The 19,461-nt window shown below is 46.2% G+C and overlaps 5 protein-coding genes across 5 annotated transcripts; 2 read left to right on the top strand and 3 right to left on the bottom strand.

Moving 5' to 3' along the window:
- Nucleotides 1–35: 35 nt before the first annotated feature.
- AOL_s00075g108 (uncharacterized protein) lies at nt 36–1,758 on the top strand (the record flags this gene model as incomplete). The annotated part of the gene is made up of 2 exons (XM_011122419.1): nt 36–58; nt 144–1,758. The coding sequence occupies 2 exons, from the start codon at nt 36–38 to the stop codon at nt 1,756–1,758; spliced, it is 1,638 nt and encodes a 545-aa protein (XP_011120721.1).
- Nucleotides 1,759–1,965: 207 nt separating this feature from the next.
- Nucleotides 1,966–6,383, bottom strand: AOL_s00075g109 (uncharacterized protein; the record flags this gene model as incomplete). The annotated part of the gene is made up of 2 exons (XM_011122420.1): nt 1,966–2,786; nt 2,846–6,383. 2 exons carry the CDS (start codon nt 6,381–6,383, stop codon nt 1,966–1,968), a joined length of 4,359 nt encoding a protein of 1,452 aa, XP_011120722.1.
- Nucleotides 6,384–7,277: 894 nt separating this feature from the next.
- Nucleotides 7,278–9,769, bottom strand: AOL_s00075g110 (uncharacterized protein; the record flags this gene model as incomplete). The annotated part of the gene is made up of 3 exons (XM_011122421.1): nt 7,278–8,303; nt 8,363–9,516; nt 9,586–9,769. 3 exons carry the CDS (start codon nt 9,767–9,769, stop codon nt 7,278–7,280), a joined length of 2,364 nt encoding a protein of 787 aa, XP_011120723.1.
- Nucleotides 9,770–12,758: 2,989 nt separating this feature from the next.
- AOL_s00075g111 (uncharacterized protein) lies at nt 12,759–13,538 on the top strand (the record flags this gene model as incomplete). The annotated part of the gene is made up of 1 exon (XM_011122422.1): nt 12,759–13,538. One exon carries the CDS (start codon nt 12,759–12,761, stop codon nt 13,536–13,538), a length of 780 nt encoding a protein of 259 aa, XP_011120724.1.
- A 625-nt stretch (nt 13,539–14,163) lies between these two features.
- On the bottom strand, nt 14,164–15,712 carry AOL_s00075g112 (uncharacterized protein; the record flags this gene model as incomplete). The annotated part of the gene is made up of 2 exons (XM_011122423.1): nt 14,164–14,837; nt 14,914–15,712. 2 exons carry the CDS (start codon nt 15,710–15,712, stop codon nt 14,164–14,166), a joined length of 1,473 nt encoding a protein of 490 aa, XP_011120725.1.
- Between the last annotated feature and the right edge of the window lie 3,749 nt (nt 15,713–19,461).

Consider the following 19,461-nt stretch of genomic DNA (forward strand, 5'->3'; position numbering starts at 1 on the left):
TACCACAAACCATCACCACTTGCGACATCATTATCATGGCCGGCGCCATCGAGGCCCTGTATATATACGATAGTCAGAAGTAGCCCCATCTCTACAGCTTCATCATCTACCATTCAGACCACATGCTAACCCTCCCAAAACAGTGCCGTCATTCTTCAGCACAACTGGCGACATCGTCCCACCGCCTCAGCTCAAGAATACATCACCTCCTACCTTTCCCACCCCACTCCCCGACCCCCCTTAATTCACCTCTCCAACCTTTCCCCGCCAACTCTCCTCTTCTCAATAATCCACAACAACCTAACTTTCCTATCTCCGGCAACCTCAGAAGTCGAGCCCCTCTTAATCCTCGAATTCCTTCATCGAATAGCAGAGGTCCTGGAAGATTACTTCACCCCACCTCTAATCCCCTCCAAAATCGAGGGTAACTACGATGTAGTAGCCGAACTCCTAGGGGAAATGTGCGACGACGGCCTACCCTTCAACACCGAACCGAACGGTCTAAGAGACGTCGTCCTACCGCCTTCAATAATGAAGAAACTACTATCAACCGTCACATTACCAACCGGCTCATTGGACCCGTTCCGTTCAAACCCTTCAACAATATCTACTATTCCATGGCGTCGTGCGAATGTAAAACATACTTCAAACGAAATGTACCTCGACCTCCTCGAGACCTTACACTGCACAGTCGCCCCATCAGGCCGTCCGATATCAGCAAGAGTCGCAGGAACAATGCTCTTCACTGCAAAAATCTCCGGAATACCGGATATGCTCCTTCTATTACGAACTCCAACACCGAGAGGTGGAGGTGGCGTTACCTTAGAAGCTCCCGTATTCCACCCATGCGTCCGACTTTCCAAATGGAACTCCCAACCAGGTCATCTATCCTTCGTCCCTCCGGACGGGAAATTCGTATTAGCATCCTACGAAGTCAACATGCTTCCAGACTTCTCACCCTCAATATCCGCACCGCAACCATTCCACCTCCCTCTATCAGTGACCACAAAAACCCTACAAGGCTTCAACTCCACTGAATTCGAAGTAAAAGTCATAATCCCCCATTCATCACCTTACGCTTCTTCAACAACCTCCTCTTCTTCCTCCCAAAACACCGGATCTTCCGCATTCGCAAGAATAGCCGCACAAAGCGCCGGAACTTCTATCCCTTCCCAATTCCTTCAAGGACCCGGTAGCTCAGCTGGTAGCAGTAATAACCCAGTCATGGAGGATGTGGCTGTTCAGATACCCTTACCGCCTCAAGTCCGAACATTAATAAACACACGAGCATCGAAAGGCGATTTCATACATGATACCGAAAAAAACCAAATCCGCTGGCGACTTCCAAATGCCGCTATCACTCCGGGTGCAACATATACATTCAAAGCAGAAGTAGTCGTGAAGAGCACTTACGAAGAAGAAGAGGCGGACGAAGAAGTAGTTTCGGGTGCAAAATTATCAAACTACGATAATAATTACGACGCGGGAACTCCCAAGCTAATTGTAAACTCGGGGGCTACTACCCCAGCTAAAGAGAAGGAGAAGGAAAAGAAATCGCCACCGTCAGCACAGGTTATAGCGTCGATGCCTAGGAGCGTTCTGTTGGATTTCACTATTAGAGGTGCTTTGCTTAGCGGATTGAAAGTGGATTCTTTGAATATAGTTGGAGGAAAAGGAATACCGGAGTCAATTAAGCCATATAAGGGAGTTAAGTACATAAGTAGAGCGGGCGAAGGATCAGTTGAAGTTCGATGTTGAGATACCATATTCCTAATATTTACATGCCATTTTATCCTTCCATCCATCAAGCAATAGTTCCTCAATAACCAAATATCTTTTTTTTAAAAAAAAAGAACAGCCAGAGCATAATAGTCGGTAATAACCCTCCAAAACGCCAGAGTGAATTGATCGCAAAAAGCCGCTTTGATATCAAAAAATAAAAAAGAAGAAAAATAATAGAAAGGGTTAAGAAAACCCGCCAGCATTAAATATATTCGCAGCATCCGCCCTTCTCGCTCCCATAACTTTCTTCTCCTCCCGCCTCCTTCCACTCGAATTCGTCGCCTTCTCCAAATTCTTCTGCCTCGTAGCTTCCCTGGCCTGGAAATTGATACTTGCCCCGCTAGCTTTACCCCTCCCCATCTTGGTCGTAGTCTCCACAAAAGCAGCTTTAGGCGCAACGGTAGTTGTTTCACTAATATCATTCGTAGTCGTCCTTCTCAACAGCGGAAGCCTGAATTGTCCAGTAGGATCCGTATTCCCCTGGTGGAACGCAAGCTTCGCAGTTTCGCTAGTGGTAGTAGCACCTCGCTTTACTGCGACACGATCGATAAAGTTGACTTTACGACGCTTGGAGATTTCTTCATAGGATTCTATCTCGAGATCTGAATCGGAGTCCGATCCGCCCTCCACGTGGTATCTGTCTGTACCATCATCTAGGAGGGATGAGACGGTACGTTGGACAAGAAGTTGCGCATGCTGTTTACGCTTTTTAGAAGGTCCCGTGCGACGCGGGTTTCCGATCTTATGACCTTGTGGGGTTTCGGCGACCATTTGTTGGCTGTCTGGGACCTCAATGACGGGTTGATTCGATAATGGTGCAGATTCGCCGCCTGATTGGCTATCAGGAACTTGAATAATGGACTCTTGCTCCTCGTTCGGGGTTTGTGAATCCTCATGGACGGCAAAATCATATTCGTCATCCTCATCTTCGTCGTCCAAGAAGTTTCTTTCGCCCTTAGTCTGTTCAATGGTTTTCAAGAAAGCCTGACGCTTAGGGTTGTGGTCTTCAAATATCATGTTAGTAAAACAGCCGTAGTAAATGTGAAGAGGCGCAGGTGCTCACCAAGTTTCGCAATGTTGTCATCCATCATCAATATCCTCCTTCTCTCCGCTTCATTCTTTTTCTGACGCCTGAGCATACGATCTCGCGCTTCATCTTCTGAATCATCATCGAGATCATAGCCGCCCCTCTTGCCTAGCTTCTTGTTTTTGACATCTTTCATGACCTTCTGGATCATCTTTTCGTCTTCTGCAACAGCCCTCTTTAAATCCAATTCGGCATGAGCACCATCATCTTCATCTTTTGTCTCATTATCGATCATATCCTCCATCTCCGCCAGAGCCTCTTCATCGGTTTCTTCATCGTCGCTGCCGCCGCCCAATCCGGCGTATTCATCTTCAGACTCCTCGGCAGCCTCTTGGAACATATTCTTTGCGCCACTAGCCTTTTTATCATACGTCTCAACCACATTCTTAGGCTTTTTCCCAAGAACGCTAAAAGCATCAGCCTGCTCTTCAGAGCCCGACTTGACCCCTTCAGCATCGCTCTCCCCCTTCTCGCTCCCATCCACTCTATTCTTCCTCACTAGCCTGCCCTTCTTCTTCCTCGGCATCGAAGGTTCCGGGGAGAGTAGCACAGTAGCCTCAGTAAGACCACTCTGTACAATTCCTCTATGATAATCAGACACAATCGTCGCCTGACTCGATTCCCTAAATCGTGGAGGCGCATCCTTCGGATTATACTGGAAGCCCATATCCGGTTCTGGGGCAAACGACATCTGTGTTGAAAGGGCCAAACCATCACCAAGTAGCGATTCCGGTTCATATTCGATCTGGCTTTGTGAGTATTCGAGATCTAGCAATGAATTATTTTGCGTGCTATCGAATTTCGGACTGCTTCGTATGTTCATATCGAGGGGCACTTGGGAGATGTTAAGGTCCTCGGGGATGTTCCCCCGGAGAATGTCCATTCGATTACCAGCGTCTCCCTCATCCATAGAGGATTCAAACATCTGGGTCAGTCCCATCACAGGGGCTTTGTTTCCTAGTGCAATGAATGGGTTATCCTTTTGAGGGGATGTTTGAGAACCCGCCTGCGAATTGAACATCTGCGTGAGTCCTAATACCGGGGCTTCCGACTGGAGGTTCGCGAAAGGGTTTGCAGGTTGCGAGTCTCCTTGAGAGTCGAACATCTGTGTCAATCCCATAACTGGAGGCTGGTTCCCCAACCCGCCAAACATCTTGGACTGATCTTTCATCGGGGAGACTACCTGGGAGGGGGTAGAAGAGTTAAACATCTGGGTAAGCCCCATAGGTAGCTCTGTAGTCCCAAAGGATACTGCCTTTTTAGGTGTCTCCAGCAAAGACGGGATCTGGGTGATTGTCCTGTCACCTTCCTCATCTTCGTCTTCCTCATCTTCGTCGTTCACCACTGCCCTGCCCCGCCGTCGTAGCCGTGATTGAGAGACCGCACTCTCAAGAGCATCCTCGTCGTCTGACTCTGCCATGTCGCGCATACTGGAGAGACGAATGGGGCTTGATGAACGCTGAGCAGAAGGCGGGCTGGCTGACTCGTCCTCCTGCTCAGCCTCTCCCATCTCTTCGTCAGCTACCTCCTCTTCCTCCTCTTCCTCCTCTCCTTCACTTTCGCTACCTGAAAATGCCACGCCACCTTCCTCCTCCTCATCGTCTTCGCTTCCACTACCCTCATAGTCCTCATCATCACTATCCGACAAATCAGCCAACTTGATACCTCGCCTCTGTGCTTCCTCTCTCCTCTCCCTATCCTTCTGTTCCAGTGCCTCATTGCGTGCCTTCTCGACCAGATCCTCTTTGTATGATGCCTCCTTGATAATCTCCTCTTGAGTCGGCACAGATAGACCCTGTTTGCGAAACGTTTCCCTCTTCGCGGCTTCATCCGCCTTGATTTGCTGTTTCGCCTTCTTGATAAGATCATCCTGCCAATTATCATCCCGTACAGGACCTTTCGCATACCGCCCCCTCAGTTTCGCGCGGTCAGCACCCTGGTTAGCAAGTCTCTTCAGGTCCTTCAGAGGGTCGCTCTTTGCTACTGGTTTTTTAGGCTGTGGCGGTAAGATCTCTAGTTCATCAGAATCGTCAGGGTCCTGGCTGCTTGTAGCCGGTACCACAAACTCAACAAATGGTTTTCGTTTGTTACCGGTTTTGTTCTTCGGCAGGCTGGCAAAGCCAAGTTTCTTGCCTTTAGGGAGGTCAAGCATTTCGATATCTTTGTCGACCGCCTTTTCCTTCCCTTTCTTGACTGGTTCCTCCTTTTTCGGCTGTTGGGGCTCTGCCATCAATTGCTCCAAAGTGGGGAGGTCATCGTCGTCATCCTGGATAACGACATCATCATCACCAATTAGAGGTTCGCGCTGTGCTTCTTCTTCTTTATTGACCTTGGCCGTAGGCGATGTGCCGAGAGTGGTAGGCGGGCTAGATTGTTCCATTTGGGAAGTAATAGGCACTGAACTCGACGGCTCTGGCAGCGGTATCTCTGCTTTTACGGGCTCAGGTTTTGCATTCGGGTTTATGAGACCAAACTTTGCCCACAAGCTGTCGACGCTGTGTACGACCTTCTTAATCGGCTCGAGGTTAAAGTCCTGGTTCCTGGCCATCCTCTGCGTCTCCGCTCGCATCTCGAATAATGCCTTCTTTGAAGCTTTCCTAGCCGCTGGCTTCTTCCTCTGCTTTTTCCCTGCTTCCCCGCCGGATTCATCGCTGAACATTAAATCCGCATCTTGAAGTTGATCCGATGCTTCAAGCCTAGCTTGCCGCTTAGCTTCTTCTTCGTCCTCCTTCTTCTTATTGGCCTTTCGTTTCTGGTTTACCAGTTGCTGAAGCCTCGACTCTGCGATAAATGCATTCTCGTCTTCATCCAAGCTGCCCAAAGAAGCGTCATCAGAGTCCGAGCCATGTGGGTTGGGTTCAGATCCACTATCACTGCCCGCGACCACCAGCTTCTTCGACTTCTTGCTCTTCTTCTTCTTCTCGGAAGCTTTTCCTTTCCCCTTTTCAGCCTTCTTCTGCTTCTTCGGCTTTATCGTAAAATCGATGGCATTGAGGTCTAAAGATTCCGAATCGGATACGCGGATCGGAGATGTAACAGGAGATTGTATCGGCGACTGCTTCTTTTTCAGTATCCGTCTTCGAGCTGGCTTCGGTGTCGTTTCGCCATCTTCGTCGTCTTGGTCAGGTTCAGGTGTCGTTTCTTTCCCCAGTGCTCCCTTGGATAGCTTCTGTCGCAATCTATCGGCCGCATTTATCTTATTACTCGAAATATTCGCATCCGCATCCTCCATCTCAACATCTTCATCATCATCATCAGATCCAATGATCTTAGTAACTCTCGCACGGGATCGAGCGACTGGTACATCTTCCTCGTCATCTTCATCGTCGTCATCCGATATACCCCTCCTGGTCGTAACACGTTTAGAAGTCGGTTCATCATCCGAATCCGAGAATTGAGCTAGGAGAGCTTTAAGCTTTGATTTCGGTGTTAGCGAAAAGTCGAGTTTGGGACTTTGTGGTGGTGAGGGAGATCTATATTCCCTCGAGGAGAGGGAAGGAGTCGGCGACGACATTGTGGTAGGGTTTCAATTAGGTACGTATTGGTCTGGAGGCAAGACAGATGAGAGTTCAAATAGGTATGATTGGTAAAACAATGTTCGGTATTGAAGGATGTAGCTCTGGCAATACAGCGTCAGAGCATGAGGGGATGTTAGGCTGGTGGTGGTAGTAGTATCGTGGTAGAAGTACGGAGTCGAATGGATCAGTAACTTGGGAGGTAAACAAGTTCCAAAAAGGTGTGCAAAAGTTGTGTTGGATGGCAAGCTTGCGAAGAACGCGATTCTCACGCGTTGAGTGGCAATCCCAGCACTCTCATTGCCGTTTTGAGAACTAGCTATGAAACACCTTTTTATATCAAAATGCAACATTTAGGGCGTCGGATTATCGAAATTTCATGGCTTCTAAAATCATAGCTGGATTTTATTGGTAATATCTCGAGACCAGATTACGTAGTACTTATGAAATACTTTGCGAGGAGACCTCTATATCTTTAAATATAGATGGCCCTAAATTAATCCCTTCCCATTCATTTTAGACCAGAAATACAGTTATTACCCCGAGTCCATCCAATTGCAATTGATCAATCAAACCTGCTAGCTATGAATAATCCTAAATGCCGTAGGTGCGACTCCATATGCTGATATTGGCAAATTTAGAGCTCGTCTGTATGGAATGTAGTTTTCCAACCCATAGTAGATCTACAAAACTAAGTAGATATCTAGGCAGCCCTAGGCAGCGCTCTCTCTAGCAGTGTTAATGTCAAGTGATTTATGAGGAAAAGCACAATCCGTTTCAGCATATACATAGCTAATTTTTATATTACAAAATACTCCAACCGCAAAGTGGTATATTACATGTATACATTAACGCTTAATATCAGCTTCCAAAACAACCACACATACACTAACCTAAACAACCTCAAAGATAGCAGTACCATGAATATCAACAGCACTACTTCCAACCGCAACCTCAAACTCTCCTCTTTCAACTTCATACTTCATCCCAAGTCCCCAAACCCCCAAATCCGATACATCAATCTTAACCCTAACGTTCTTAGTCTCACCGGGCTTAAGATTAACCTTCTTGAACCCCTTCAACAACTGATTCGGCTGCACAACACTGCTGACCAAATCACGGATATAGATCTGAATGACTTCCTGTCCTTCGCGATCACCGGTGTTTGTAACATCAACAATGGCAGTGATGGTTCCGTCCTTTTGAGCTTCAGCGTATCCGACGGTCTTCTTGTTTAGCTTGATATTGCTGAATTTGAAGGTGGTGTAGGAACGGCCGAATCCGAAGTGGTACCATGGAACTGGGTTGTTCAAAACGTAGTTGTGGCCGAAGACGAGAGTACCGTTTTCGTATTCTTTACCTGGATCTGGCCAGCTTCGGCCGGAGTTGAGGTAGTCGTAGTAAGAAGGAGTGGTACCAACGTCATGTGGGAAGGAAACGGAAAGCTTTCCGGAGGGATTGTAGTCACCGAACAAAACATCGGCAAGAGCATGACCACCTTGTTCAGATGGATAGAATTGTTGAACAAGAGCAGATGTGGAGTTTGCGATCCAATCCTCGGTAATTGGTTTACCAGAGGAGAATACAACAACGGTGGGTTTTCCAGTATCAGCGATGGCACGGACGAGTTTCCTTTGAGCACCGACTAGATTGAGAGAGTGGACGTCGACGTGTTCACCAGTGGTGGCGTTGAGACCTTGCCAAAGTTCGTTTTGGTCACGAGACCAGGTACCGACGACGACGACGGCAATATCAGCGGATTCGGCGGCGGCGATAGCCTCTGGGAAACCGGAGTCATCGTTGGACCAACGTTCGCAGCCCTTAGCATAGACGACGTTGTTGGCACCGATGGCTGCTTTGATACCGTCATATGGGGTGACACCGCGCTGAGAGGACTGGAATGGGACGTAGTCTCCGTACTATATCTATTTATCAGTCATAACTCTGTTGAAATAGTAGTGGCGAGTCGAAAACTTACGTTCATGAATCCATGGGCCATAGGACCAATAACAGCAACCTTGGCAGACTTAGAGATTGGGAGAGCCTTATCATGATTCTCGAGAAGAACAATAGATTCACGATCCAACTCCCTGGCAACGGCAAGGTTCCTTTCAGTGTGAACAGTCCTGTTAACCTGCGAGGTAGGAACAGATGCATATGGATTCTCAAACAATCCGATAGCGAACTTAGCCCTCAATTGTCTCGCAACTGCAGTATCAACAACTGCGATATCAAGCTGTCCATTCTTAGTTAAGTTGGTAATCGACCGGAAGTTGAAGGAACCACCACCCATCTCAACATCGTTACCAGCCTCGAGAATCTTCTTAGTGATACACTCGCGGCCGGCTTGTGTGTTCTTCGGTGGACAGATTTTGAAAGCGTCCGCAAGACGATCGGTGGCACCGGCGTCGCTCATGACATAGTACTTGTAGCCCCACTCGTTTCTCAAAATGTCAGTGAGAACATGGTGATCCGCAACAGTCGGTACGCCGTCATAAGCAGTGTATCCAGACATGATAGCCATAGCACCACCTTCAACAATTGGCTTCTTGAAGGCGTGGAGCCAAGTAGTTCGGAGCTCTCGCTCACCACCGTGAACTGGGGCGGTATTAATACCGCCCTCGGGACCACTAGCACCGACGAAGTGCTTAAGCATAGCAGCAACCCCACGGTTCTGGAAACCCTTAATGAGAGCAGTAGAGATCTCGGCAGCAAGGAAAGAGTCTTCGGAGTTACATTCCTCGACTCTACCGAATCGGAGCTCACGGGCAAGATCCGAGACCGGAGCGAACAATTGGTTTACACCAAAAGCCGCAGCTTCCTTTGCGATAACATCAGCGGCCTTTTGGACAAGTTCGGGATTGAAAGAACATCCAAAGCCGATTGGGGAGTTGAAGATCGTAGCATTGGGGAGTAGGAATCCGTGGAGACCTTCGGTTTGAACGAAGGCCGGAATACCCAGTCGAGTCTCCTCAACCAAGTATTGCTGTCCACGCTTGACGTTATCAAGCATCCAGCTCCAGAGAATAGGGAATCCGACATAGAAGGATCCTTGTTTGTATTCAAAGTTTACCTCAAGGCCGGTTCGATTGTATGCGCCGGTGTTAATGTTCAACCAATTGGACATATCACCTAAAACCCAGCTATCAGCGCCTTGCTCTACCCACTCTAAATCATAAAGTCAGCGAAACACTAGCTTACCTTGCATCAATTGACCAATCTTCTCATCCAACGTCATCCTCGACACCAAGTCAGCGACTCTATCCTCAACACTCGCCTTTGGATCCTTGTAGATTGCATTTTTGACCGGATCAGACGGAGAAGCAGCAAAGACAAGAGGGGTAGCTGCTAGAAGCAGACTACCAGTAAGAGTAGAGACACGCATTATAGAACAGGGAATCGATGCTCTCTGCTATAGCAAGCTGCGCTGAAGATCGGCCGATATCGATAGCTATTCCATGGTAAGAGCTGGCAGGACCCCCTTCTCTTTATACTTCCCACCCATTGTACCCTGTCCTTCTCCAAGATCTCAGTATACAACGTAAGACAGAGAAAAAAACCCTTCTCCAGGAAAACGATATCAATCATGATCCATGGATCCAAGGTAGCTCCCCAGTCGGTGAAAGACAGCGGGGAAAAGATTACAATGGTTCTTTTAGCCATTCAGCCGGTATTCATGAATCTCAAAGCTCTATGAATGTCCTCCATAGCTAGCAAAAATACCGGCGTCGATGCCGATCATTTCCTAGATAATATCAGTGCGACTAGTAGCTGGCGCAGTTGGCGTGGTTCATAGGCCTGAGCGGACAAGGGACCAGAGAATTGGACCTGCGTCGGTCATATTGTACATACATACGTATGTGTATGCAAACAGGGAGGAGTTTTTCCTCTATATCCCCTTCGAAGGACTGCGAGGTACAAAGGTGAATAAACCCGGGGTATGGGTTCGCAATAACAAAAGATGTGCGGATTCGTGGAAATGAAGTTACTCCGTGATGTACCTAACCACCCCAAACTGCAACACCCTCGAGGTTGACACCCTTGTTGTATTCCGCAATTACCCCAGGCAGAGAACAGAAACAAGGTAGGTAGGGCAAAGATATGGGGGGCTTTTTCGGATCAACTCGCCCCGCAAAATAGCTTAAAAGGAAGTAGCCGAGGAGGCGCCGCCTTCGATTGCTTGCCCCGTAAGCTTGTGTTCAACCTCTCCACTGACATTTCCGAGAAAAAGCCACTACCAAACTTTTAGCAGCTTCTTGTGGGCGAGAGCCATGGCTCCTTGGTGTGATGTTTCCGTGGTACACTCCCGTTTTTGCCTAATATCATGACGTTTTGTTTTCTGTTTTAGCCAATGATGCGATTTCATACCTGCTCGATTGGATATTTACACTATCCGAAGACCCCAGGATGTGCGAAAATCGACCTCTCTTACATCCTTCTTCTCTCTCTCCACCTAGAAACTCCGCTAGGTTGCTTTATCGGTTGTCACTTTTTGCAAAACAGGCTAATTCCTGGAAATTTCGCTAGGCTGCATGTAAATATCCTTCACCAGGTACAAGTTCTATGCATCTAAATGTGCCGAAACCTAGTTCCATAGTCTGGCTCGCCAAGGGTCAATATCATCGACGGATGATTGTCAACTGCGAGGAACATGACGGCGCATCTCATTCCGAATTTATTTAAACTGTGGCGGGTGAATTGCACAGAGCAGATCTTATTCAAAAACATAGTATGTCCCACAAAGACCTGTCCCTAGGCCTACTACCTAGCTACTTAGGTACTTGTTACTTAAGTATATAGGCTGTGCTGGCTGCCCCGGTAGGTAAGTAGTTACTAGGCAATATCATGTCGACTCTTACCTTCAATTAGTCAATCAAGTTATAGATATAGATTTCATATTGGTGCTTTAGCTATAGAATCTAGGATGACCCAAGAATATGCATGTAGACCAAGATCGATCAAGGATTATCAGGTAGGAAATAGATGTTCATAAGTCAGAGATTTAGGGCTCGGATTTCAAACTCTCCGCCAGTCCTGTCATGAATCCCGAGGTACAGATAACATACCCATGGCAGTAATGTTTTGATAGCGCTCCACAGCTGTACGATCCATCAATATCAAAAGAACAAAAGAGCTATATCAAAGCTAAGATCCTCAGCTCCAAGACTTCTATCAAATCTTAGCTTAGTCTTTATAGAATACTTTATATCTCAAAAACCCAACACAGCTTTTAATCATTTGCCGATCCCTACAAACATATTCCTAACTATCGACAAAGCTAAGTCTCCCTCGCCAAAAGAATATTACCAAAAAAAAACATCTCGCCTACCGAAAAAGGCAAAAAATGAAACAAACTGACCTCGACGAGGATCGAACTCGCAATCTTCAGTGGATGACATTCAACCGAAATTGAATACCGAAAACTGACGCCTTGCCATTAGGCCACGGGGCCGGTGGATATTCGTAGACCTGAGAAATAAATATTATCAACTCAAAATATTAGTTTCTTTACTGGTAAATACATCTATTGACTTACTATCATCCCGTTAAGAGCAATAGTCGAACCGTACCGAAGATTGGAGAGTAAAGATCGGTAAGTTGTGATATCCTACTCGGTCCTTTTCCGCTGAAAAGGAATCAATCGCACGCTTAACATTATCAATTGATCTCCGGTTTCTCACACGGCATGTCGGAGTCCAGTTGACTCCTAACTTAACTGGTACTTATAAACAGCGGCCACTTTCCGCTACTTAACAAAAGTGAACCCATCGTAAGACAATTTTCCAACTAAAATAGCGGGAAGACTTCGGGATATCTGGGCCCGGGTGGCTTGAGGTTACACCATCCAATTGCAAACCATGCGAGCGACAAAATGTGTAACAAAACACGAATCGGTCGAGCGCGCGGCCATGATACTTTACTCATGAACTCAATAAAGTCTCGGATCTAGGAATTCAATTGCGGATTGCATCGATTGTTATACGTAGCGTTCTCAAAATTACAACAGTGGAAATACGTAAGCTTAGAATCCTAAATTGTTTCCCGCTGGCGGTTGTAAAGATCCTAAGGAATACTTAAACGGTCTTTGAATTTCTCAACTGGATCAAAAGCTTCATAATTTGGATAACCAAATCTCCAGTAGGTCTTCAAAGCTTAAAATTCACTACCAAAATCAATATCTAAATTCGGTTGCGGGGAATCCAACAAAATCAACGCACTACCCACCAACCGTCACACAAACCTCAAGATCTCAAGCTAGATCCAGACCCCGTTCTAACATCTTCAAACCAATCCTTGTATAAACAATTAGCCAAACCACGGCTCCACATATTTTCAATTTACCCGGCCGTCTTTCAAGTTTTCTAAGAAACAAAATGTCTAAAACAATCCAAGTCTCCCTCACCACTCTCGCCAAAACCATCGACCACTCCCTCCTCCACCCCACCTTCACCGACGCCGATGTCCTCGCCGGCATCCAACTCGCTAAATCCTACAATGTCGCTACAGCCTGTATCAAACCCTACCACATCCCTCTCGCCAAAAAGGAACTATCCGGCTCATCTGTCCTAATCTGCCCTGTCATCGCCTTCCCGCACGGTAACAGCACCACAGAAGTCAAAGTCTTCGAAGCCAACGCTGCAGCCGAAGCCGGCGGGCAAGAAATCGATATGGTCGTTAACATCGGAAAAGTCTTAAGCGGGGATTGGGAGTATGTTACTTCTGAGATCCGACAGATCAATGAGGCTGTTACAAAGCACGGAGCGATTTTGAAGGTAATCTTTGAAAATGATTATCTTCAGGATGAACATATTGTCAAACTGTGTAAGATATGTTCGGACCTTCAGGTCGCTTTTGTGAAGACGTCGACTGGATATGGTTTTGTTAAGCAGAGCGATGGGTCTTATAACTATAAAGGTGCTACGCCGCCGCATCTAAAGATCATGAGGGAACATTCGGCACCTGAGGTACAGATCAAGGCGGCAGGGGGTGTAAGAACATTAGACGACTTGTTATATGTTATGTCATTGGGAGTCACAAGAATTGGGGCCACGGCTACAGCAGCGATTCTAGAGGAAGCGAAGCAGAGGGGAATCGGTGAGGAGTTAGTTACTGTGGAAGTTAAAGTGCCTGGTGGGCTTGGAGGCGGGTATTAGAGTAGCCCCCACTCTTAAGACCCCCTGTGTCAGTATTTCTTGATGAGGTTCTGATCTGCTACTACTAAATTGCTAGCTTTAATTGATTGATGGACATCACTTTGTCCTTGTATGTAAATTCTTATTTCCGATAAATTTCGTAGTTTTTGTTTTAGCTTACGGATAAATCGTAGAATAAATGTATTAATTCCTAGGCCCGAGTCAGACAAGACTAGCCTCGAATACTCCATATATAATAATGCCTTTTCAAAATTCAATTCCACCCAACCTCCAATTCGTAATTCATATCATAAACTGCGATTTGAAAAGAAAAACAAAGAAGAATAAATAAAAACAAGGAAGAGAGATCCTTCATACACTTTCGCTCGGGTATGGATGCGAAATAGGAAACCCAGAAGTCCAGGCCACAGCTTTGTGCATGTGGTCGTAATATGCTAAAAGCAGATACATAAAAGAGAATGGTATCCTTGCTGAAGCCACTAGAAGAATAGAAAAAAACGCCAAAAGAGCAAAATAAAAAGATATTACAAAGTTTACTAAGAGAAAGTTTCCCTTCCCATAAAAAAACTAAAATCAAACCCGAATATCAAAAGTGGCAGGCATAACCATGAAACATATTGCAAGATCAATGCTGGCGCCGAGCCTCAGGAGGAACCTGGATGGTAACATCGGAGTTCCTCGAAACCTGAGTAATAGCAAGTGTAGGCTGACCAAAAGTATCAGCTGGTGACATCTCACCGGGTCCCGTTACCGGTGTAAAGTTTTGTATCGGCAGATTTTCTCCAGATTCCATCGGCGAAAACTGTTGAAACGGCAGATCCACTGAAAACTGTCCGGATGTTCTAGATGACCGCGCACCCGGACTTCTCAGCGTCGTACTGATCATTGGCGGAGAAGCAGCCGCTTCTGGTGCTCTCAGTTCCGTTTGACTCGAATTCACCTGCTGCGTAACCGCAGGAACTTGAATTTTCAATTCCACGGGTTTCCCACCGGGTCCTAAACCTTGTTCTTCGTCTCGCATGGTACTAGTAACGGTACCCTGCTTCGTCGAACCACCCCATGTTTCGTTCGAGAACATCTTACTGGCACGAACACCCGCCGCCGTTCTGATCAGTTCCACGACTCCGCGAGGTTTCCGTATTGGAGCTACTGGCGGTGGAACCCCGTCGTAGCTTGGGTGTAATTTGTCGAATTTGGGCCAAATCAAAACTATCAGCGGCTTGATTCCTGGCGCACAAGCGCAGACGACTGCGAGATTGCCTTCTAGAGCCACATAGACCCATAGATCGTAACCGTACCCTAAATTAAAACGTATCAGACGACCAATTCCAACAAGGTATAAAATGCTTAGGGATGGAAATGAAATGGCACTTACAACTCGCATCGAAAACTTCAAAAGACGACACCGTCTTCTCCAACCTCAAAATAGCAGCAATAGTCGCAATAGTCCAGAGCATAAAAATCAACGCACAAGTCCACTTCTGACGGGGTGGCATCTTGAGTTTCCAAACTGTCGGAATCGGTAGAATCAATATAATTACATCCGACAAAATATTCAACGAGCAGGATGTATATTGCAGTATCCGGATCTGGAACGGCGAAAAACACTTCATATCCGGTGTTCGAATATAGTAATCCCAATAAAGATGCGGTGGGTAGCAGGATAAAATTATTGGAATCAATAATGCAATACTCCAGCAAGTCACAAATACGAGTGATATTTTAACCCATAGTCGTAACTTCCCTTGCGCGAATCGAAGGTATGACAGCAGAATCGACATCTTCGTAAGCCAACAGCATACTCCCACCGACACCTGTACCGAATATCCACTGATCACCAGCAGCCTAGTCTTTTCTAATAAGAAGTCCCAAACATGTAATCCCCACCCCGCCTCCAAACTTTTGACTTCAGAGATAACAATAGATAACGCCGCCAAATACGCCGGTAATATCAGAATATCATCGTGTCCAAATGTTCGAACAACAAATAATCTGGTGTATATTCTGAGAATTGTTGCCGCTGTCGATAATGTAAGGAGGATACCGAGGATGGGGAGGAGGTAATGACCTCTTCGAGGTGGATTGATGGTATTCGGCGGGGGCCATGATAGTTTCTCCGCCAGCGGGATTTCGTAGTATCCTATAACGATTTTTGGCCCACCAGTTAAACTCATGGCTTTTTTTTTTGTTTGGTCGCAAACTGGAGCGTCGACAGCTCCTATGACGTTACAGCCCTACAAATCGTGTAGTGTGACTTCGGAGAATTTGATTGACTCAAGTGAACAAAAAGTAAAGGAAAAAAATAAAATAAAAATGAAAGAGATAGATCGATCGAGTCGTTTACCCGTTGTTACTGCAGCGAAAGTGTATCAATGCTATGATATTTCGAAGCTTATGTTTATACCATGACAGTTCTAGAACGCGATATGGGGAAGGAACATCCAGAAAATTGGCATTTGTGAGGGCTGGGTGTATATTAATTGGGGATATCATGCGGCGGGCAGCCTAGGTAATATCTCCAATTGAGATCACATCGGGTATTGGGATATACCTTGCATTTCATGAGCTCAAAGGGACAGGTGCACGCATATTGGACGAACCACATCTTCTCGGGGTCCATGAGTTCTCGTGTATAAAAAACAAACTATAAGGTTTTAGGTTCTCTCTTTGGCTGCTAGGTTGAATTGAGAAATATAAAAAAAGAAAAGATCTTTGAAGTGATAGGATAGACAATATGAGGTTGTGAGGGCTCCGAGAAAGTGGTGTTTCCCTGAGTTCGATACGAGTGCTCGGGACCCCACAATGGGGTGGCAGAGACTGCTCAAACACAAACTTCAAGTAAAAAACGTAATAGAATAGCTGCAAGATTCCTGGTAACGAACCCTCTAGACATGCACACCGCACCAAATCGTCTAGACGAAGGTGAGAGAAACATACATACGTACTATGTAAGCATCTGATCATGAGGAGCGCCCTCCGGTCTGTCGCAATGGGTGTGTGGGCCTCTTTCTTGGGCTCGGGATGGCCATGGTTCTAACGAAGCGATGGAGCTTGTCTCATACATGCAAAGACCCCATAATTATTCGGAGAGTTTTAGCAGTTATTTCTGGCCAGTTTGAGGCGAATGGTGTGTCCTCTGGTGATATTGATCATCATAATCTCAGCCCAAAGTCTCGCTTGGTAGGTGGCGCGCATTCGAGATTAGGCCGAAAGGGAAACATCCTCGACTTTTGAGGTTTAAACAAGTCCTCGCCGATGTCTTGTTTCTTCTTCGAAGTCCCATATTTAGGCTTCTTAGCAAACTAGAGCTGTAAGATGTAGCTCCGCATGATCAGTCCGCCAGGCCAGAACGGCGACATCGGAAGGGCCATGGTATGCCTAGTATTGCTCAACATCCTCTCGGTCCTGGAGACTATCCAACGGATGCCACGCCAAAATGCACAGCAGCTGCAAAAACGTATCATACCAGTATGCGGTTGCACCGGTGAAGTGTCTATGGGAAAACCTGCTAGCACTTTGGAGCAGAAAAAAGGTTGGCTGGTGGTCCTTTCGAATTGTTTCCTTCGAATTCGGATGGATTTGGTGGTTCCCAACCGACCGGCCAGCCCAAAAAGGCTAACGGTCGGAGAACTCGGCCTGCACACCGCCTCAGATTTCGAATTGCAGTTGGAGCAAGTCCGCGAGGTGTTCTTGGAAACTCCACCCCGAGCGACAATACCGGACGAATTGTGTCACCCGATTCTGCCGTGAAGAAGAAAATTGTGAGGAAAGGCCGTAGGCTTCACTGACACAACGATGTCAAGAGATGGAGAATCGGAGTCGTACATGTCGAAACGATCTGTCTCCAGATTTGAACCCTGGTTTGAGATTCCGATACCTTGTCTGCTTGATGTTGTTCAGCCTCGCTAATCAAACGAACGGACATTGCCTGTCCCCGATCCTCGAACTAGTGGTCTTGGTGAGTGCAGGGATCATGATGCTTGATGGAGCACTTTAGGCATGGGGGAGCCTCTTTGGGTTTCCATGATACGCCCCAACCACATGGCAAATGCAAACGTGCGTTATGTTACGTTTTCTGCAACAGTCCGTACGTTGATAGCTGGCATTTCCAGCTTCCCTTCCGAGAGTTGACTAGGCTTAGACTATTTCCCAGAATGAAATTGCCCACTACGCCCAGGATGCACCAATCATATGATATCATGACTTATTTTCCGTTGTTGTACTGAATGACCCCGCGGCAAGGCCCCACAGTGCATTTTTTCAAACTTGTATAACGTTGCAACTTCACTTTGTGATACTCAATATCATATTCATATAATCGCTTGAAGCTATATAATAGATAATATACACCGTATACAAGTTTCTTTTCTTTTTCCTTTTCCCTTTCCTGAATGCCCTACAATAGTATTGAGAAGTCGCTTCTAATTCAGATTGAAACATTCCCATAACAGAACCCTTTTATTGTCTCAGATGCATAGACGGGGTTGTCCCGCCTCGAAGATTCCTATGATTGATCCTGTCGACACATCTCCAAGCCATTGAATAAATTAATTAATAGTTAATATCATTAAACTTCGATCCTTTCTGTTCTCGAAATAATATCTATTCTGGTAATGCGGCCGAGAACATACAACCACGGGACCCATTGTCGGAGATAAATAAATTGAAAACTGGGAAGATAAGCCATCATCTCATGATCTTTCGAGAATATTGTTTTTTGATTCATAATAGTCGTATTTACAACTTAATTGTAACAATTGATATCTCGATTGCCAGTAAAATACGTATGACTTGCAGGGTGGCTGGACCGGTACCGTCTACCGGGCGTGTTAAATGTCTCTCAAATGTCTCAGATCTGATGAATGACATTCGAAATGGCATCGCACTCGGAGATGCCGTTAATTGATCTTATGCTTCATTCTTAGTATAAACATAAGTACATACTGAGCTTAGGAACTGGCATGTCTCTGACAGTAACATTATAATAATAATACCAACATCATCTGTGATATTGACTAAGGTTCAACCACGAACTTGAGGCCGACTAGACTAACTCATGCAAGACACTAGTTCACATAAATAGCATACTTCAATATAATATCCAATGCAATTTAGTCTTGCACTAAGACGTCACAAAAGAGACGGTCTTCGATTCATGACAATCTAAAGCTAAATTAACTCCACACACATGACTCGACCATACCAAAGCTCCAGAGCTTTCCCGGTTTCCGCTCCCCTAAGCCCTGTACCTTCCAGCGGCATCGTGCAGATAGGCGAACTGACATGTAGTAAAACCACCCGACTCCGCAAGGAACAAATCTATGCATATGCCACCACTACTTTTTACCCCTCGTACACACATATATACATTGTACATGTATAGAAGCTTCTCCCTGTGCTTAACCACCTTCCTAAATCGAACTATTGATACTACACTCCCGGTTTCCACTCGTGTTAGAGATGCTGCCGGTAAACTCGGTTCGTCGATTTTATCTAAGTAAATAGATACGGTAGACGTCGCGTCTAAACACTGAATTATCCATATCGGTAGCTTGCGAACCGAACCGTCTACATAGCCACTATCTCCCGTCTATCCCGTAAACCAAAACCCCTAGCCCGGTTGACGGCACGATACGAGATTTGTGCATATATGCGTGCTGCCTTTGTGACGTCTGGGAACGAGACCAGTATAGACTTGTTATACTCTTCGGTATCGATGTTTCAGCTACATACACAGCCATGACGGCGCTTATGGCCCAAATACCGCTATTTCAGCTGGAAAACGAGTAAGTAGCGTCGGAACAGGATTCTGACGGGTCAGTATTATTGAGTGAGGATGCTCCCTGCGCTGGTGGAAGCCATTGATGAATCGATCTGAGTTTGAAGTTATATATTGGCTTGCAATCAGTAGATTTTATAGCTT

Source organism: Orbilia oligospora (assembly GCF_000225545.1).
Source record: "Orbilia oligospora ATCC 24927 unplaced genomic scaffold scaffold00075, whole genome shotgun sequence".
NCBI lineage: Eukaryota > Fungi > Ascomycota > Orbiliomycetes > Orbiliales > Orbiliaceae > Orbilia > Orbilia oligospora.